This window comes from Rhea americana, unplaced genomic scaffold, assembly GCF_003343005.1.
Source record: "Rhea americana isolate MKP2758 unplaced genomic scaffold, rheAme1 scaffold_38, whole genome shotgun sequence".
Classification (NCBI taxonomy): Eukaryota; Metazoa; Chordata; class Aves; order Rheiformes; family Rheidae; genus Rhea; species Rhea americana.
Genome location: NW_028186512.1, coordinates 240,252 through 261,975, shown reverse-complemented (window position 1 = coordinate 261,975; position 21,724 = coordinate 240,252). Strand labels below are relative to the sequence as shown.

At 41.3% G+C, this 21,724-nt stretch overlaps 1 protein-coding gene across 2 annotated transcripts in view; it reads right to left on the bottom strand.

Moving 5' to 3' along the window:
* Window positions 1-855: 855 nt before the first annotated feature.
* GATB (glutamyl-tRNA amidotransferase subunit B) overlaps window positions 856-21,724 on the bottom strand; it is a 44,031-nt gene continuing 23,162 nt past the window's right edge. The window contains exons 7-14 of one of the 2 annotated variants that reach the window (XM_085313159.1): window positions 21,617-21,701; window positions 20,840-20,884; window positions 18,716-18,905; window positions 12,400-12,533; window positions 11,913-11,991; window positions 6,189-6,323; window positions 3,442-3,604; window positions 856-2,781 (exon numbers count right to left, since the gene is read on the bottom strand). In XM_085313159.1, coding sequence (XP_085169285.1) covers window positions 3,476-3,604; window positions 6,189-6,323; window positions 11,913-11,991; window positions 12,400-12,533; window positions 18,716-18,905; window positions 20,840-20,884; window positions 21,617-21,701 — 797 coding nt within the window. In that variant the 3' untranslated portion in view covers window positions 856-2,781; window positions 3,442-3,475. Of the gene's footprint in view, window positions 2,782-3,116; window positions 3,605-6,188; window positions 6,324-11,912; window positions 11,992-12,399; window positions 12,534-18,715; window positions 18,906-20,839; window positions 20,885-21,616; window positions 21,702-21,724 lie in introns of those variants that run through there. The other variant, XM_085313158.1, reaches the window with a different exon arrangement.

The window sequence follows — 21,724 nt, the reverse complement described above, 5'->3', positions numbered from 1 at the left end:
TATGCAGGCTGGAAACCATCATCACTCTGCCTTCGGAGTGACCTACTAAAGGACTTCCATCAATGATCAGATGAGATTGTCATGACCGTGTCTGGTGTCAGCTTCTAATTTGTAAGCGTTCTCCTCGGCCCTCTGTGGCTGGTTGCTGCTCAAAATCTGCACAAAACTGTCCTTAATTCACCCTGCCTAGTGCTGTTGCACAGATGGCAGTAGATCAAGGAGCACCACCGTAACTAAGACAGACTTGATTGATAGTTAGGGTCAGGGCTTCRGTCTTAATTCCTGAGTTCACAGCCTTGGTATAACCACCCTTAAAAAAGCTTCTGGGTCTGCAGAGCGTTCTGCCAGTGAGCTCTCCGTAGTCGGGTTCTGCATTTTCTCTTGTTGGTCCCACCTATCCTGTGTTTATTTTTGCATTTGTTTTTAAAACAGCAGATACTAAATCCCTGGGAGTTGTTCTGTCTTTTACGTGCTTTGTAGACTACGGGATATATGCACTTTGCTATTCAAATATGAACAAAAGCTGTTTTGCACAGTATGGTGCTCACTTGCTTGCKTTGGATTTGTTCTTAGCTCCATTTAGGACAGAGGCAAAAGTGACGACGGTGGCTGTAGCTGGTTGGTGTTTCAGGCTCTTGCCAAGCCGAGAAGGGCAACGCGTTTGCGTAGGCTGCTTCAGTCAGGTCAGGGTACCATGCCTGGCAAGCCCTTCCACGGCAGCTGCGGTACCTGCAGCAGCGCTCGCTCACCGCGCTCGGCTTTCTCAGCTCCACCTCCTACCACYGCCAGCGAGGGCTGCTTCAGAGTTAGATAACTGGTATCTCCCCAACATTAAAATGATTCATCAGCTTGAGCTCGGTTAACTTGAAACACTTTCTGATTATCAGGAAAAAAAAATTTACATTTTGTGTATGTATGTCTGCAAAATATTTGTATAAAAATTTGGCGAWGCCTGACTCATAATTCAAAATTTATAGACTATAGCTGCTCTTTTCCTTCTCCCACTGGAGAAGGATATTACAATTATCCCTTTTTATCTTTCTTGTTATTCATTGTGTCTGGCAGGTAGAGATGAAAATAGATTGAGATTTACAGTAAACTCATTCAGAGAGCTAGTGATGTACTCTTATAGAACCTGGCTTAAGATTTTTAACAGATTTTGTACTGTATTAGCAAAGTGTAATTACCTAGGGAAGAAGCAGCCATTAAAAATACATTTACCAGCAGTAGCCATGCTACAGTAGTGGAAATCCTTCTCTCTTAAATAAATACAGCTTAATTATTATTATTCCACATTCATTGGTGTCTGTTCTTTAAGTTGCACCCCCTACAGTAGAGGTAACCCCAGCACAGCAGCATCAAGCTGTGCAACAAAAAGCACTAACCTTGGAGGACCACCTTTTGGGAATGATATATACAATTTTTTTGGTGTAGGCTGAAGAGTACTGTTAAATTAGGATTTGAGACTTCATGCAGAAGTCCTTGTGCCTTTTGGTTTCTTTCTGCCATGGCAAGAGTTCAACAGAGTTCCAATTCTGAAACTTATTTAAAGTTTGCTGAATTGTCAAAGCTTCTATTGACAGAAATTGTACCTGTTGGAATAAAATGGGTACGACTGTGTAAAAGGCAATGTTATTCTTTGCTCATGACATGACAACTGATAGAAAATGCCTTTGTATGGATATCAGATTATTTTTTTTAAGGGTCAAGGTTTTTGATTGCAACAGTGGGGAAATTTCACCATGTTACTGCTTTTTGTCAGCTGTATAACTTTTTAACTGTAAGATATTTTTATGTTATTATGGGCATACCTTTTATTCATTAAATGTATTTGAAAACTGTTTTTTTTTTTTTTGCCTCTTTTCTAATTCAGAAACCAAACTTGAACCATGAGCCTGTTTGTACAGAAACGTCCCCGAGAGAGACGATGGCCCTAGTGCTCTGAGAACGTGCTGCCATTGAGCTAGGTTGAATGAGTGTTGCAAACTCCACGTTTGCAAAGATGACCAAGTCCCAGGGCTGTACTGCTGCGCTTGCTCCTCCTAACAACACATGTCCCTTTGAAAAGCATTTTTGAGGCATGAGCTGAATGTAATCTTTAAAATGTATGGTTTAGCAGCATCCAAAAGGGAGCTCCAAACCCCTGGCGCTAAATGGGATTTCTTTCCCTACTAAATGTAAACGTGAATGGCTGCCTCTAGTTGGGCTCTTAATAATGATTTGCTCAGCTACGGAATTTACACATGCCAGTGGTTGGCCCTGGGAGCTGGACTCTAGAACCCTGGATCTCCATGGGTACCTCAAAGTAGGAGCTGAAAACAAGTTGAAAAATTGGCATAGAATGCTTACTTAGGAAAATACACAGGATTAAATACTGGAGAAGACATTCTAGCGCAGCCCAATCCTGCTTGTTTTTGGTACGCCAACTGAACGATCAGTTATTTCCAGAGTGGTGCAGTTCCAAGTGACAGCAGAAAGCCCCACACCAAAGGAGAGCCTGCAGCCTCGCGCCTAGAGCAGCTGTACGGGAAAAGCAGGCTCAAGTTCTCTCCCCCAGAAGAAAATCTGAACTGGTGCAAACTGTCCCTGTGCTGAGCTACTGTATAAAAGAAGGGGGGCATCCTCCTTCCTCTGCAGATTGTGCAGCGCCAGGAGAAAGGTGACAGTTACGCTGAACCTCAGAGGCCAGAATGAATCTCAGAAGGCTCAGGTGTACATCAGTGATGCACTCGCAGGACTGAAACAGCTTTGCCCGAGCATCCAAGGCGTGCACCCAGGCACCTAGGAAGAGAAGGCAAGCAAAAAGTTTGACAATCTAAGTTTTGGATGTGTGCGTGTTGTGGCATTAGCCTCAGGCACTTATTTAAGTAAGTAGTCAGTGACCTTGTCCTCTCCCCATCTCTGTCAGAAACCAGAACAAATGATGGCGTTGCATACATTTTCTCTTCTGCCAGGCACGGAGGTGTGCGTGACCATTTTTAATTACAGCTGAGTATTTTAATCCTAGTTGCTGGTGTGCTCACCCTAATTTATTAGCGAGTTATTAGTGTATACCACTAGACTTCACATTCAAGATCTGTGAATTTCCCTTCTCACCAAAAGGAAGCTGGAAAAGCTGAGTTTACACTTGCTTTATTACAAAACTGACCAGTCCAACTTAAGTTCTGCCCTGGGAAGTTGCTCCCTCTATTTAGGTGGAAATGACATTTCTGACCGCTCCACCAAAGCAGAGATGGAAATGACCGTCTGCATCACCTGCTATTCTTCGGCTCCAAATGCGGCTTGGGACGCATCCTGGGATGCAGCCATCCAGGCAAGGTTAGACCTTAATGCTCTTTGAAGAATAACCAGGGTGGGGAAAGTAAGCCTGTTTCATGCTAGTTCACCAAAACTGATTTGCGGTGAACAAAGCTGAACTGGAGAGAATGAAGCAAACGGCACCTTCTGTAGGCGTTTCTGCAGTTAGGCTGTGCAGTTATTCTGACAGCTTCTTCTCCAGTATTTGCTTCACCAGAACGGGATTGGATCGTCCTCGTGTTGCTCTTTGAACTAGTCCAATTAACTTATTCAGAACTTTCTGATTTCCTGCTTTTATTGCCATGACCTTTAAAAGCAAGAGACAGACATCACTGTTACAAGGAGAAATGGCCTTTTCACACATTTATAGCCTAGGTATGAATATTTTTGTCCTCTGGATCACAGTTGTAGAATACCATGTTTGTGGTTATTATTTAAAAAAAATAATAAAAAATTATTTATTATTCAATTTTGCAGTAGGTTTGCACAACTCCTAGTTCACCCCCATGAGACAACAGCAGCTCTCTACAGCAGCAGGGCTTACAACTAATAGATTTGCTTCTACTGAAAAAGTCAAGGAAACATTTTTGGATTTAAACAGCTTCTGAAAGTCAAACAGTGACTCCCTGGAAAAGAGCCAGAAAAATGAGATGGACTCCCCCCCACTCAGTAGCATGTATCATGCTTTTGACCCAATGTATTGGTCAGTTATATCAAATAATTGGCCCTGAATGACTATTTATTTGATAACATTTGTGATGTCTTTCCAATGAAGACTTAAGTATTTCTGTAACAGCAGTGTTTCCTCCAAGTAAGGAATCCTCTGTAACAAAGCAATTATTAGCTCACTCATCAGAAATACGCCCTATCAGAGAGCCAGTGTTTGATTCACAATCACCTGCAAAATATAAGGGGCCATATTTGAAAAGCTAAGTAAAAACACTTTGGGGGGGGGGGCAGAGTCAGAAACTCACTTTCAAGTACACTTAAAGGAGATACCACGAATGAAACACAAACTTTTGGCCCTCGTATTGTTTGTGTGGCTGGGAGGACGTTCTCTGCAGTGCCAGAATTACTGGGCAAAACATGATAGCTTCAGTTAAACAGGATGTCATATTCACAGATAGTAAGGGTAGAAAGACTGATACCGTAAGAATCATCAACTGTAGCAACAGCACGCACAAATGCAAATATTACTAGTCATTACCATATCTGAATTATTGGCAGTCTGAAGTCTTATCTGTAATGTCTCCATATGGAGACGACTTGTCACTCCTTACCTGCTAGAAATCACCTGCGTGCAGAAGAATGCAGCCTGGTTCAGATGCTGCATTTTCCTAAATTGCTCAGTGTTGGTTTATGCAACTGTTGTTTGTGAGTTAACTCCTTCTGAAGACAAGGTTCCCAYGGAACAGCAAGGCACACCTTTTCTTTCCTGGCTAGTACCCAGCTAACTGTTTTGTAAGGCAAGCTCTCTTAGAAATTTAAAGCACTGAATTACAGGCCTTCAGGACAGCTTTTGCCTTAGTGAAAGATCACCTGGGAAAAGTTGTGAAGTGAGGCCACTTTTTACTGCATTCAGCTTGACTGAAACACTGGAAAACAGAGAGGACTTAAATTTGCAGAGAAGGCATTACTAATGAAATGGCAGTGGAGTTACGGGCCTCCAGCTTCTGCACTGCCCAATCAGTTCTAATGTTCTTCCTATCCACACTTGTGCTTCTGTACCAGTCTGAAGCTACAGAAGCACTTTTATCAGCCTCTGCAAATGACTCAGTCTGATGGAGGTCACACCGACCTACTGCAAGCTCATTTTCTTTATCAAAAGCTCTTGCAGAGCTGTTAGCACCCCCAGTGAGATCTGGGGTGGGTGGTATTGTTCTCCAAAGATGTTAATGCTTTTTTTTCCAAATGGCAAATGTATCTAGACAATGTTTATATTAGAAGCAAGCTATTCACTCCTGCTTTTACATTTTTTGCTTCAGAGAATGTATRCGTGCTTGTTTCCATTTTGGTTTTTTAAAGCAGATGTTAGACACTGTCTAGATTCATTCCTTCCCATTCCTCCCCTGCATGCTCAACAAGCTTTTTTTCCCTTTTCCTGGCTCAGAGCTTGTTAAAATGACAGGCTGCTGCAGGTCCCTCGAAGGAGATAGGGATGAGCCAACCCCACATTTTTCCCTATGTGGCACTTGCGCTGCTGCAACAGCCCAGGAGGAGCAGCAGCGCTCAAGACCCCCAAAGCTGCTCTCGTGTTGGTCCCTCCTCCCACCCCACAGACCCTGTCATGCTGCAGAGCCAGGTGGCCTCRTCCCTTCAGCAGTGAAGGGAGTCAGGGACACGGGGAAGAGAGAGGTAAGTCTTGCCTCACCAGATCTGATACTGTCTGTAATTCCGTAACTAACATACACTTCGCTGCTGGATAACCTCAGCCTTCATATTCAGAAGAGTTCAACACTGTTTCCCCAACGTCACAAAAGACAACACAAAAATCAGAGTTGTGTTTATCCAAGTGGCCAGGTCAGGTTATTGGCAGTACACTGCAYAGCTGAAAAGACCTCCAGAATTTCACTTTCTTACAGTAATTTTTTATGGTCTTTCAGAATGACTTGGCACATTAGCCAGAGTGGTCATTTCTTCTATTCATTTTGTGTATGCTCCAATTTCCAAAAAAAACCACTTAGTAAAATACTGAAGAATAGGAAAAGATCCTGATGAAAACTGAGCAGTAACTCTATAAAACCACGGAATACCTCCTATACTGGCTCTAGAGCTCAGATACCAATCAAAAGGCCAGGGCTGGGGGGGGGGGGAGAGGCCATCATCTAAATCCCCTTTTTAGTGCCACAGACTACCAGAGTGCCCAAGCTTCCCAGCACCATCATAATCACCTCATCTTCTTGTCTATCAATCACCGCCTGGCAGATTTGTTCAAGCTCTTTTTGATCCTGGATCAGCTCAAGTTTCTTTTCTTTAACGATTTCAAGAGGGGTCTTCCCTTCCCCCTTCCACAATTCCTCCAGCACCTGAAAAGCACAGTGAGTAGCAATGGTCAGTGTCTTCACATATCAATGTCACTTACATGCAGTATTTCAGTTCCCAAACTAAGAAGTCAGAGTTTAGTAACAGGGCAGGTGGTCTAAATGTGAACAAAGCCAAGACTTAATCCCATGCCTCACAGAAAGAGCTCTTTTGCTCCCCCTCCGTTACTGCTGCCTGAAATGAAGCAATACGTTTTCGCACACTGCATAAGAGCAGGTCAATGGTTCACAAAATGGTGCACTGCAGCCCACCGCAGCCCTCAGAGCTTGCCTACTACCAGCAAYGATAGCTGTTCAAAAGAGTTTGCCTAGCATAACCCCGGAGCACCTTGCTGTGCCTGCTTTACGATGGTGCACACTGCACACGCTGCACGGAGCTGCTACTCCTCCCTCGCTGGCAGCGGGGGAAACGCAATGGCAGCCACTGACTGCAAAGCTCTTTCTCAGGCAGGACTTGCGCTCGTCTCACATTATTCACAAGAACTTACTGCCTGAGAGCACTAAGAAAATGCATTTCCATGACAAATGTCTCTGCACTGGAACTGACAATTAGCTGACCACTGTACCAAGTCCAATCCCAGGTGACACGTCCCATTACCAATCCTCATCAGCAAGCTGTAATGAGGATACCTATAACAAAGCAAAAGGAAAATAGTGCCACGCAGAATCTATGCAGCGGCTCCGGCTCACCTATGCATCACCTCCAGGTATGTGAGTGCTGACTAAACCTATGCCTCTGGAATAATTACTAGTTAATGTTAGTGTGTTTTCCTGTGCTGCAGCAGGGCTATTGCCTTAGAATAAGCCTGAGAGAAGAGAACATTTATAAAAAAAMCAATTTCCTTGGGCAGTCATTTTCTGTATTCCCTCTGCTCTTATTTCAGAAAGGCAAGAGAAGAGAATGAAAACTCTTATTGAAAGTGTTGCTTGTGCTCGATCTTGCACTGAAGATGTAATTGTATGTTTGGGCCATCGCTGTGTACCGGTTTGGAAATGGATGTCGTGTCAAAAATTCAGCATTAAGTATTTGCTGTAGGATGAAGAAGAGGCTGGGAAGGGGGAGAGGAAAAGGGGCATTCAAACTGTATGTTAAATAATTAGGAGGGCAGCAAGACAGCCTAGGAAAAATGAAGCATGTGGGATGGTATTTTAATTATCCCAGAAGCTTTCCTCAAAACACAAGAGTTTTCTGGAACAAAAGACCCTCAGGGAAACAGTTTTATAGCTACAGCAAGTATTTTAAGAATCATGTATTGACACTTCCTGCAAGGAGACAAGATCTGTTTGCCTGCTGTACCCCCAAAGCTTTTCATGAGATCGTATTGCTCCACTAGGGACTTCAAGAGAGGGTAACGACACACAGCTGCACTGTGAAGGCTGCACCTTGTGCATTCTCTGTAAGAGGRTGAAGGGCAGAAAGAGAGACCACAGTATTAGAGTTACTGATAAGTAGTCAGAATTACAACCACTGTAAGTGAAGCTTTAAACTGTTTATATCTAAAAATCAATGCAATACAAGACATCTTCTACAAGCCCTTCCTTTCAGTACAGTACTTAAAAATCATCATGCCAGAGCTACCTGAAATACCCTAGAAACAAATACCTTCAAAAGAGATTCAACCTGCCTGCTTCTGCTTGCCTTTCTCCTGTCCCACAGGCAGCTCCCACCCGCTCCTTCCCCAAGGGCCCGGGCAGGGTCCTTGTGGCCTCCTGAGGCCCCGGGCGACACAGCAGCCCGCCGAAGGAGCTGCCTCCTCTTTGCACAGCACAGCTCACAGCAGAACACCGCGCAGCGTTGTGCAGCTCAGAGACTGGCCGGCGAACACGCCGTGTCGCTTTCACAGAAAAAGGCAGAAGTCACGTTTAGGATTGGTGAGTAGTCAAGCCGGATGCTGCAGGCTGTGGGAGGGGAAAATCTGCAACGAACAAAAGCTAAGCAGCCAACCGYGGCGGAGTTACCCAGCCGCACCTCATCCATCAGGCTGACTCAGATCAGGGACTGGACGGTTTGACAATCAGAGATCCAGCTCGGAGTCCCTGCTCTTCCTCTGCCAAACATCTCCTCGCAGAGAGAAACACTTGCCCATTAGAAACTTCGAAGGCACCAGATTTTCCCTGTGACACCTGCATCATGGGTGCTTTCCAAATTGGTAACAAACATACCCACCAGCTAGCAGAGCAACAATGCTATCAAGGATTGTGCTTGTTCGCAGGTATGTAGGAAAGCAGAAAGAGATGCGGCCAAGTCCTGTCAAAGATGTGCTTTTAAAAATGTGTTTCTCTACTTGGCAGGGAGTACAAATCTAAAGAAAGCAGTTTAAAAAATGATTTCAACTCATTTACACAAACTGCCTGCACCAGAACGGTGGGATCAAATTATAAAGTCTCCAGAGCCAAAACGAGAATCTCAAGCCTCGTTTCCATTACTGAAATCTCAATAGTTTCTACTATTGATTCTTGCCTGAGCGTGATTAGATTTTAATGACATTCTGCTGTCTCTACCTACGCAGGCATAGCAGCAAACCGTTGGTCAAGACAAATTAATCAGGCCTTAACGTCTGGCTGCCACAGGCATCATATCAAACATTTTGCAACTGGTGAACATGCCAGCTGACTGCAGTGCCTGAGAACGGCTCCAACTGGAAACTCTATCCGCAGTGGTTTGCTGCCAAAGGTAGGAGGGAAGCAGCAGGCACTCCCACTTGAGCCAGGCCTGTGGGCATCTCTCCCTTCCAGTGACGGAAAGCCTTGATGCCTGGCAGTTGTCCCTCAGCCCCTGACAAAAGCAAGGGGAAAGCCGGGTCCAGTGCTCCAGATGGTACAGCCGTAATTGTCAAAGCAGATGGTTCTGTTTAGGTTTGTGTACTGTACTTATCTCCCCGGTATCTGACTGTATGTCGGGGTGCCAAATGGGTCTCAAAGCATTCCTATGTGGATGACCTACACAACTGCATAAACAAACTTGACTTGGGGCCTGGCTTCTTCCACACCCTGCACTAGCTCCCCGACGAGCACGTGGCACAGGTTTCCATGCAGGGTGGCCTGAGCATAGCTGTCAGCAGCAGGGCTAACTTCTGCTTCCCTAGCCCAGGAACTACTCTCCTCCTACAGTGCAATACCTCAAAAGCAGGGCCCTCACACCATGGATATAGTCACTGCCACCCCTGCAAATGAGGGCTGAGGTCCCAGCTGAGGCGTACTGCCCTCTCAGCCAGGCTCAGCCCTGCTCTTGCACCCTGGGTCAGCAGCACCAGCATGCCCCACTGCAGACTGCCCAATGGTGCCTCCTGGAGGGGGGGCACAGTACGTGTCTGTGCAGGCTTCCTGCATCCGCGCACGCTCACCCCACAGCCCTGCACACAGGCACAGCTGGGAGCTGCTCCACTTTGCACAGCCATGTCAGTCTGAAACCACTGCGGGAACCTCTGAAGTAAGATGCTCTGTTTGATGGCAAGTTGGGTGGGAGCTCTGTAATTACCTAAGTGGTAATTATGTAAGCACACAGTGCCCTTTCCTTGGCATATGCACACTACTTTACAATGTTCTTTGCTAATCAGCACTCACAGCTTTTATCTATCTAGCTTTAATGCCTTATTCAGAAGAGACTGAACACAAACCTCTTAAAAAATTTAAGCTGGTAACAGCTTCCTGCAGCSACTATGTATGTGTGTGCATGTCTGCGAACTCACCCCATCAAACCCTTCCATCATTTCTTGTTGGATCTGTCTCTGCCACTGCAGCTCATTCTCCTCCACCCCAAGAGCTGCAATTCATCTGCTGTTGTGTATATATAGCCCGTTCTGCCCTCAGGCCATCCAGTATCGGTGCCTATTGCTGAGAATTGTTATAAACATTTGTTATTCTTCTGACATCTAGGCAACCAAAATACTTTACTAAATGTGGCAAGGTTCCTGCAGTTTGATAGCATCACTCAGTGACGGCAAACAGTACTGTTATTACTCTGTGTCCAGTTTTGGAACATAAAGGACAACATGCACATTACAAGGAGTTAGTAATTAAACAAGAAATGCATCTCTGAAATTCTTGATGTTTCATAACCTCTCTGAAGTGCTGGCATACAACTATGTTACAAGGCAAAAAAACTCCTTTACAAGAGTATTAATACCCTATCTCTACCTCCACAAGGAAGCTGAGAGTTAAGAATGGAGTTATGAAGTTTCTCTCTGAAATGCAGACACCAAACTGATAGGTGCTCCATAACCTGCAGGCACAGAATTGCTGTGCATCCCAATGCACTTGCTATTAATATTTTATGTCCTTTCTGAAGCTTTTACTTTTCTAATCCAAATTTTCCAAATGTGTATGCCTGAAGTAGACATTTAAATCCATATTTATGGTGCCTATAATAAAGAGCTGGCTATTCAGAGAAGCAAAGCAATCATGAGACCAACTTAATTAAGAACCACGAGCACCTGAAAAAAAAAAAAAAAAAAAAAAAAAAAAAAAAAAAAAAAAAAAAAGAGAGAAAAAAAGAGAAAAGAATATCAGGAAGTTTAAATGCAAGTGCCTCCAAGTGAGGTGAACAGCCACATTTACAATTCTTTTATTTGGTTTATAATCATGCATAAAGTGAACTGACTCCAGTACTATTCCAAAGCTGTACTTGGACTGAATCACTATGTGGTAGAAAGGTGGACCTGCCCTCTATATTTCAGAGTGTTAAAAACTTGAAACCACGCAAGGTAAGTTAAGTATCTTCATTAACAACTTCTCTAATGACCACCTGAGAAGCAACAGTCATCTAATGTACTTATCTAGATGATACTAACTAATCACAGGCACACAAAATGAGCCTGCAAGAATTTGAGATGAATGACAGATTATCCCCATCACAAAAAATAATCTCAAAATATACACAGAGCACTCACCACATCTATCATAAGCAGTTCACAATTTCAGACACAAACGTGTCTCATGACAGTTTTTCAGATTGTCCGTAACCAACACGATATTTAAAAAAGGSGGAAAATTGGCTTTACCCACAATACTTGCTCAATTGGCCAAAGACAGCTGTTGCTCAAAGAAGCCAGAAGAAAATCAAAGAAATGCCAGAACTCTCAATTTTTGACTCAGGAGGTATGCCAAAACAGACCTCTTTTTGAGAGTATGCCCACAGGAACTGTATCCTTTTCCATATGCTAACATTTGAGAATGTAACACTTAGTACACCACAGTATTTAGTAGCTGAAACTCTCAGTTTAACTACAAGTCACGGATTAATTGAGATCTACCAACCTGAGATCTACTATCCAGCCTGTCTGGAGGCAGAATTTCTTTAATTGACTTCGATTTTCATTGCTTACACCTAGCATTTGGTTTATGACACCTTTTAATGTTGAATATACAATATATCTGTAAGATTACAYGTGTGTGAGGCATTATCATTTATTATATGTATATAATTTAGATATAAAACTTATCCTTCATCAACGTTCTAAATAATTTACTTCTTAAATCAAGCAATGTACTGGTACGTTCTGTTTAAAAAATTGCTACGTAAATAGAGAAAGCAGCCACACATTCAAAGTACAGAAAAATYAAAAAGGTACTTACTTGTTTGGCTGCTGATGAAGAAATTTGTCTTCTTTCTAGAAGGTTCAGAAGGTCAGCCAGGAGAAAAGAAGTGACTGGGCTACAGAAGAAGTGGTAAAAGTTACCTCAGAACATAAAGAGTAAATAATACATCAGTGGCTACTCTTGTTTGCCTAAAGCTCACGCTGTGACAAGCTAATATCCTTCCTCATGATACACTATACTCATCTTCTGAAGTCTGTTTTTGATTGCCTGATTGTACCTTACCATTATCCTATTTTAAAGAAGGGAAGCCACTGATTACTACTCTTAAGTAAATGGTCCTCTTCTCTGAAAGGCATTTGGTTAACTTCATTCATCGCAACACTGTCAAGGCCTAAATAGTTTTCCCTGGAGTACAAATAATAATAATTCAGATAATAATTAAAGCAGAAGTGAGCAAAGGAGTGATGATACGTGAGAAAAGGAACATTTTTGTTTCACCATCGTAGTAATCAGAAAGCCTTACCTGTCCTTCACTGAAAGGGCATGCTGTTTTAAGTAACTGAGCAGGTCATTTAGGATCCAGCCGATCACTTTCTTTGGCTTCATCTGTGTCTGTTTTATCACATTTTCGAAGTATTCTGCTAATCCGTCTTCATTCTGTTCAAGAAAAGTTAAATACATCAAAGTTGCTGAACTAAAAGCATAATTACTTTAATAATATGTTATATTCAGAGTAAAAATATGCAGTCCTGAAGTAAACTTCATTTGAGGAATTCATTGCAAAGTCAAAAGGGTAATTTTATTAAGGTAACTGCAAAGAAACTGATATGTCTAGAATACATTTGTACAACTTGTCAGCCTGTTTCTGTGTTCTAAGCCAACTTCATGAAAAGAAGTTTTTTCTCTTAACTCCCCCCTAAAATTAGCATTTGGGGAGAAGCTATCTCATTTTCTCTTATGTTTTAGAAAGTCTATATAATGCTAGAAAGTATAATGCTCCCATGTAGCAAGCTGTCATGCTATCTTTTCCAGAAAAGATTTTTCCTGAATACCTACAGGTATTTCATTTTTTATCTTGCAATTATCTCTTTTTTTTTCTGGATTGATGGAGTAAGATTAGCTTGAGTTCATTCTTAAATGATATAGAAAGTTCTAACTGTAAGAAGTGGGGGGTTATTTTTCTATTTTTTTCACAGAAATTGTGTGAGGTTTTCCACAGAACAATGAATGCTCAGCAGGTACGACAGTAGGAGATTCAATTTATAGCCTAAGTGAAATCTGAGATTTTTAAGAAGAGCAGGTATTGCATAGCCTGATGAATGCTGTGCTGTTTSTCAAGGCAATGATGGATCTTTAACTGAAGCACACAACTCATGAGGACTACTGAAAGCTGAAAAGATATTAGATGACACTTCCTACCTTTTCAAGGAGGAATCCAAATCCAGTGTGCCACTGGACTTTTGCATTCAAGGGCATAAACACACAGGAGGGCAAGCCAGCTCTCCGGAGTTGAGAGGTAACAGGATAGAGCCAGCCAAGTGTACGGTCATCACAGCAAAAACATTTTCCTAGTGCATATTCATTAAAGCCAGATCACTGTGACCACTTCTGTGCAAACAGAATGTAGGTACACACCTAACCAAAGCCTGACTTYTCCACTCAAATATACCCATCAAAACAGCATCATTCTCCCTTGTCTTTAAAGTCAGTCTGTCAACGTAAAATACAGAATCTCAGACTCTTCTCCTCAAATCTTTCACATAAACTTCAAACAGATCCAGATACCACATTTTCTTCTTTCATTGGCAATGCTGTATGGCTTTTGAGAAGACCGCAGACTACTTCTACCCTCAATTAAAACTGTAAAATAGAACAAAGTGTGCTGAGATTAATGGGTTGATGTGCTGTAAAACTGGTGAGACAACAATCAGACCCTTCAACTTTACCTCGAGACCATGAGCAAAGAATTTAAGTTCTTAGCCTAGGTTAGCCACTGAGGTCCTCYTGTGAACCCAGGTAACTCCAGCAACTCTCCCTACTTATGTACATAATACACATACATGTACTTCCTTCCTTTCCAGTGTTCTTTCAAATTTAATTAGCAGTTACTTAATAACCAAATAATGTAAAATCTAAATATATCAGAAGAACAAATTTGACTTTAACACAGCAAAGGAGTGATGTAGTTATCAAGGCATACTGAACCTGATTAACAATTGCGTGTGTGTTAAGTGAAATTATTCAAATGATGAATTACTAAATATTGTACTTTTTCTAATTTACCTCAGGTTTCATTATTATAAACAAACACAGACTATTGAAACAGTGGGTCATCGACGATAAAAATGCCTGTCCAGTTCATGTGGGAAAAGAAGCGAACAACTTGCAAGTGCTGTTTTCATTTATTTATTTTACAAGTGCTGCAGAGGGTTTTTACAAACACTACAGAGAACAGGTCTAGCTACAACATAACGTACACAAAGCCAATGTCTGCAGCTGCCACATGTCTGAATGCAGACGACATAGCTCAGATGCAGCAYGTCCAACACTTTCACCACGTATATGCTAGAGAGCTTATCTCTAGCAGCAAGCACATTCAGATTGCTGGATAGCAGCAGCCTGGCTGGAGCTACAGCTCTGACCCTGCTGCCAGACCTTTGAAAATCAAGGACAAACATACTCATATTTTAATCAGATGATTTCCAGGATGCAGGAGGATGTAAGGCCAGCAACTCTCAATTACAGGGTAGACTTACATATGCTAGCAGACACTAAACCCCATACTTGCTACTTCTGCACATGAAAATGGACATATTTCCCCAAAATCCTTTGGGTTTTTTTTAAGTGCCTGTCATCTTCTGTAGCCAAAGAGTAGGAAAACCCAGCAATGCTAGACTGAAATGAGTAAGGCAGAATGTCAAAACATCAGAATGAGTGACAGAAAAGAAACGTTTTCCTTATTTTCTTGTCATATAAAAAATTGCAGGAATAACTTGGTTATCTTCAATTTCTAGATACTCTGTACTGCTTTTAGTTGACTTTAACATGCTGGGCATTTTGGTCAACTTTTCTCAGGCCAAATTCACTTGAGGTACCAAATTAAATTTCAATGACTTTCACTCAAAAGAGACAGGATCTTGTTAAGTTTAGGGAAAAATAACAGGGAGCAGCTCTGACACAGAGCTCTACCATCCATCATTTAAAAAGATAAAAATAAAAATCTCAGCTTAAATCCTTCCCTACTAATGTAAGCTTCATCAGTTTCCTGTGTTCTGTCCACACTAGGTATTTCTGCTTCTGTATTTCTACATCATAACTTATGAAGAGTTAACACACACATACACACGCACACAAACCTGTCCCTTGTGACAGATCTGAGCTGAAAACCACTGTAAGCCATAACATTCTGGTTTACAGGAATGTTAACTGACTGCCTCACTTAATTCTGAATAACATATTTTAATCTTCAGAGAAGGGAAAACAGAATTCTGGAATTACTGCACTGTGTTTGTCATGGAGGGCCACTTGGTGCTCTCATTATGCGCCAAATACATTGCAACTTGCTCATTAGAATCTCATTGGCATGAAATCTGGCATGCAATATGTCAACCAGATGTAAACTTCTTTCTTAAACATGGTTTAAAATGATCATTTAATAGTACTGAGATGTCAAAAAAGTAGTGGCTGAGTGATTTCAGATGCTTTCTAACCATTTTAAAACCGAACACTATTTTAGAATCTTTAGAGACATTAGGTCTGTAATGAAAACCTGTGCTTTTAAAGACCAACAAAGCTTCCCAAAAAACTGAAGATGAAAGCTACATCATTTTTCACAAACAAAATCTCATTTTCTGCCTTCTTCTTCCCATTTTCACCATCACAGTTCCCACAATAACTGACTTTGAGGTAACAACTGTAGCAAAAATTTAACAGATTGTTAGGAAGAAAACAGAACATCTAGCCTATTAAAGCAGAGAAGCACAGCAGTCAATGAAAGACAGTTCAAACTTCTTCATGTAGCTTCTCATGAAATGCTTTAAGTTGCAAAAAATAAGCATAAATTCACCAATGTTTGTGAAAATGCCATGCCATAAACAAAATGGTCAAAAACTACTTTCACAGCATCCCTCTTCCAAGTGTTCAAAGGACTTACAAATGTAATTGTTTAATTGTTTCACCAAAAAAAAAAAAAAAAAAAAAARARAGRGAGARAGMRAGCGAGCTCAAGTGCAACTGTCACTGTTATCTAAGGAAGAAGACCTGAAATCCAGACAAGAAAGCAAGTTATGAGTCCACTCTTTTCTAATGCTGTATTTTGACAACCAATCTATTTTTTGGCTGAGCATCTTTGGACTTCAACACGCTTTTTGAAAACAAATGTCACATTAATGTCCATGTCAATAAATTTGGGGATTTGTCTCAATAGGAGATAAGACAAATACTACACTACCATACCTAGTAAAGTTCTCTGAGATCCTTCTCGACTGAAGAGCAGTATTTGACAGCCTACCAATTTACACAGCAAAGTAGAAGTTGCATGCATAAATCAAGCCCCCAAAACCATGGAGTCTACCTGGCTCAAAGAATGAGCATCTCTATGAGTAAGCAGGATTTCACAAGAAGAAAACCATAATCTTCATTTATTATTGCAATTTATGTAAAACTGTCAAAAATCTAGCTGTTTACACTTACGAAATCTGAGATATAAAGATATTCACAGTTAAAGCTCTCCTTCCATTTCAGCTCATCTTGTAATTAGGCAAAGCAGAAGTCTCATGGCTGTCATTCTCAATACTGCAGTACATACAGGCAGTTATTGTATACATTTGGCATAACGAAATAAGCTAGGAAACTAACTTGCATTTTGAAGTATGGCATTGTTTCAATATAACTTTGGTGCATAATCTTTGCTTTAACAAGTTGGCACAGAACAGAGATTTTGCATTTTAGAGGGATTCCTCTACCACTACCATTTACTTAATGAGCACTCCTGGGCGCCCTAACCCGAAAGAGTGCTCATTAGATTTGTGCATCTGGCCCTATCAGCAGTCTTCTGTAACTTCTGAGGTAAGCTTAACACAGCAATGGACATACCATTTTCAGATGAATTAAGGTTAACTAGTCTCCCAGTGAACAGGCAAGCAACTTTTATGGAGAGTATACAAGCTGACATCCTAATTCACAGTAACAGAAGACTCACAATGAAGAAATAGTTCATCTCATGCATTCAAATAAATGCAGTATCTTATTACAAGCTGTATCTCAAATTTCTGCTTGGAGCCTGCTCATTATTTTACTTGTTGCAAAAAGGAAGAAGTTAAAGAGAGAAGAAGCAAAGGCAGTAGAGGATTTCAGAGAAGAGCTGGAAAGAAAGGGGAGCTGCTGATATGGGGCTAGTTGCTAGAGGGGGCAGAAACTGCATAGTAGAAACCATCGATACAAGACTGAGACAGGGCAAGAAGTAGGTTGATGTCAAGTGAAAGGAAGTGGGAAAAAAAATGTCAAAGAAAGGGATGCTAGATCTATCTGCTCTTCTGAGCTTTTTTATTTTTATATGTAAGAGATTTGTTGATGTGAAGAAAACRCATGAATGGAGAGGGCTGCTAAATCACTTTTTGCAATTTTCATAATGAACTAGAAAGGTAAATTACTGCTGTCTACTTGACACCTCTCAGTATGATTACTGCAGCCTCAGGACTTTGAGAAGGCTTATGATAGATCTGCCTACCAAAAAGTAAAAGATCTGCAACTCCCTAAAATGGCACACCACCACAAAAGCAGTTTTCTTAACAGTTTTCTTCAGAAAAAGAATCACTTTTTTTTCTGTAGAACCAGCTTCTGCAGAAGTGTATTAAAATACAGACATACGAAGAAGGGATATTAAGTAGCTAAGTCAGATGCACTACTCTACCTGCACTTATAGTTAAAGGAAAGAAACTCCTCCAGGGGACGATTTAAAGTAGTTAAGGTTCCRCTCTACATCTTATGCTGAAGAAGTTTTTCTTTTTCTGTCTCCACTTATTACAAAGGAGGACACTGCCCAAGGTTAGCTGGCTAGGTGAAGTGTTTAACAACGGGTGGGTACACTAACACCCACACAGAGCTATCACTAGCAGAGATGCTGCAATTGGTATTTAAGAGACTGAAAGTTCTTTGGAATAATTTTGGAAGTTATGACATTTTGCTACCATTTCCTCATTTACATCACATTTGTTGCATCYTTTTCTCTCCCATGACATCTTCTGAACCTATCCCCTGTAAACTGCATTTTGAGGTCAAAGTTGATGTTTTACAGACATTTTGTGTTTTTATATTTGACTAAGTCTGGATGTTTCAGAATAACATAGAAACCAGACTGATTTAGGCACATGAAGCTGAAGGCTTTAAAATACAGGTTTTCCTTCTGCAGTCTGGAAAAGATGTCTATTAATTTGTTATATACTGACAACATGCCCAGCCTTGTACCTGACCCAAAGACAAGAAGAGCCTGTGCTTGCAGACAAGGATTTGTCATCAGGAAGTTGTCCATTTGCTGCAGTCAGTTACTGCTTTGTCTGTGTGCAGACAGACAAGATCAATATTTAAGTAACAGTTACTTACCTGCACTTTGCTTAGGAAATGCTTCTTCTAGGCACACAGCGTAGAGTTTCTTTTTTTTTTTCCCCACCATACCATGTATATGGCTCCCAGGTACAAAGCAGGCAATGTGTTAGACATGTTTCCAATTAAAAAATCCCTGAGTTCTGACAGCTGGTTAATATGACATTTGTGAATGTTTTCAAAAATCGTGAAATTCTGAAGTTTCATGGTTTATTTTAGCACTTGATCAACAGACCTACCAATAAGGTGAAGCTGTGTTCAGGAAGAATCCCATACAGTTCAACAAGCTTTGCTCTCTTCACACTGGGGAGGTCAGGAAGTCTCTCTCGAATCCAATCGATATTTACCACTTGCTGATGGTTCATATTAACTGGCAAAGATTTAGCATCATACAGAATCAATGGAGGAAGGTTTGGCTCTGGCATAAACCTAGTGAAAATGAAGAAAAACTCCTTTATAATTATTTTTAGTCAGAAGYTCAACAACAAGGAATAAAATCTGCCACAAAGCCTCTTTCTTCTTTATCTGTYACTGACTGTTAAAGAGCCCATGACCAAAAGAGTGCAATTAAAACAATTCTGCCCCCAAATTAATAAGAAAGACGTGGAAACAATCTATTCCTTTTGGCATTGAGCATGAATTACAAATCCAGACAGCAAGAGGAGCAGAATGGCAAGAAGAAACCAAGATCGGCAACGAACTGCCAGAAGTGATCTGTGCAGGCTGTAACCTTTCCATCCTAACCTCACAAATCTTCATAAAACCTCATGCTGTGCTAAAAGCAAAGCTACTGTGCTCAGCAGGGTGCCATCACAGAACAAAAGGCCTGTTGAAGAGAAGGCCGACTCAAACCACCCGAATATCTTTGCGATTGAAACAGAAACTTCACTCTTACATGATCAAATGAGGGTTTCATAAATATCAGAATAAGGGATATTTAGGCTCACACTGCTTACTGTAGTAACTTCTATTTCAGATCTTCCTAAATAGGAATTTTAAGTCGAATGCATTATGTGCAGCAGTAAAGTTACAAAAAAACAGAAAAACAGTTTAATGTTGATTATCGTAATCTTTCAAGTCTTCATTTGAAGTATCTTAGACAAACCAGTCTTGCCCGAGTTCTCTTGAATTTTATTTTGTTTTTTAACATTTGCTCAAATTAATCTAGTTAAATAAAYGTCAGGCCTACTATTATCACATAAGGAATTCTTAAAATGGCCACTGCTTTTTCTGCTGCATTTCTACAAATKCTAATTTGAAAAGCAGATTTAAAGTCTTTCCAAGGAGTTCTTTCCAAAATCCTTGCTCTACACTGATCAGGTCAGYGGTAGAATACACACTGATTTACCAGGAACATAGATATGACAAAGAGGCTCTAAAAGTTCATCCTGCAGAACTACAGTTCTCTAGCTGGGAAACAAACTCTGGTGGAGAGTGGGGAGAAATGGGAAGACTGTCTCTGAGATGCAAGACCAGGCAACTWCCGTTTGGATCAATGCTAAGATGGCCCTGACCGAAGTGGAAGGCAGGCATGCACAGAGCCGGAGAAAGGGAGCGAGAGCCCTCAGCAGTCACTGAGCTGCTGACTCTTCCCCATCCAGACACCACTGTGGCTACCTCCTGTTCCAGGGCACTCAGCAGCTGTCGGCTCCCTAAATTCCTGCTTTGCAGTGCTGTCCCAATACTTACTCCAGCAACACTGTCTCCTGACAGTCACCGTATCTGCTCGCCTCGCTCTCTGGGTAGCTCCTTCTTGGGTGGCTATATACCATTTGATTGAGCCTGGCTGACTTTGTTGAAAGCAGATTGAAGAGTATTCACCAAACCATGTAAGCAATCAAATGGTGATGACTGTCATCTCACACTAGTGAAAGACAGGAAGTTCTTAGTAGGATAGTATCTTAAGCAGGTCTAGGCAGATCTTAAGGTAGACACTTGCCTATGAGTACTGACATCCTTCAGCTGTAGCCAAGATTTTCAGACAGTGCCTCTGATTACAGAATTTAAGCATAAAGAAGCATGGTCTACTAACTGAATATTCCTATGTTTCTATTACGTCAGGGCACTCCTAAGAACATGTCTACCGATTACAAAACAAACCTTCAACTTGTCTACTCTGAGCTAACGCACTCCAGCTGCAGTGTGTGGGAAAGATCTACGGGCTTTAGCAGAATGAGGCACAGTCTCATATCTGAACTTCTTGGACTAGCACTGATTTTGATAGGTCTCCTTCCCCTCCACTGTAAGGTACACTTCTAATATATGCTATATTGATGGCCTTCACATGCTCACTATACTGTCTACAAGCAAGAGATGAAATAAGATCTCAGTTTTTGAAATATTAACTTTATTAAAAAAATTACCTATAATCCTGTTTTCCTTCTTTATCTCTCATTGGTATAGTGCACCTAAAATAAAACAACACAGGTAAGATGCGGTATGTGGTACAGTACTTTTCTGGTAAAAACACAAAACAAAAAAATCACTTCATAAGGACAGCTTCCTTCAGCCACTTCAAAGAAGGGCAGTCATGTATGTAGGGGAGTCATTTTCACCCAAACATTGCTTGACACAGCATTTATCATTAGTTTCACTATTACACAGATGTTCATTTGGTAAAGTAAGTAAAACATGTCTGCTAGTTCTGAGGCTACAAAGTGAGTGCATCTGGGGCACTACTCTACAGCCTTTCCTACTCATCCTCACTGGATGCTTTAATGAAGGAAAAAAACCCACAGAATTCAAATGAATTTAATTCTCTTTTCAGAAGCTTGCTATATTGAAGAGACTACCAAGTGTAAATGTGGAGAGCTGCCGTGGCCTAATTCTAGGTCTGCTCCCAAATCTGCCAATGTCTTAGCACTATGAAGTCACTTTACTTCTCTGCGTCCATCTTCCCTCCCACTATTTGCCTGTCTTGTTCGTTTAGACTGCAGAGCAGGAACTCTGTACATAATGTGTTGTGTGAAAGCCTCAACTTTAAGAATAAATTACTATCTGTGACAGGACTATGCTTGTGAACATTAGCTTTAAAAGACTGAACTTGAGCGATACCATGCTATCTCTCCTGATCATGTCACTTGATATCTCTCGCATTCTAAAGCCGCTATTACCACTATTCTTCTAAAATAAGAGCTCACCCAAGCTTGGAATCAAAAGCTCTTGTTTCATTCAGAATCGTTCCTCCATTTTCAAGTTCTTCAATTTGCCTCTGTATTTCATAATCTGACAGCAACAAAAGAAGAAGC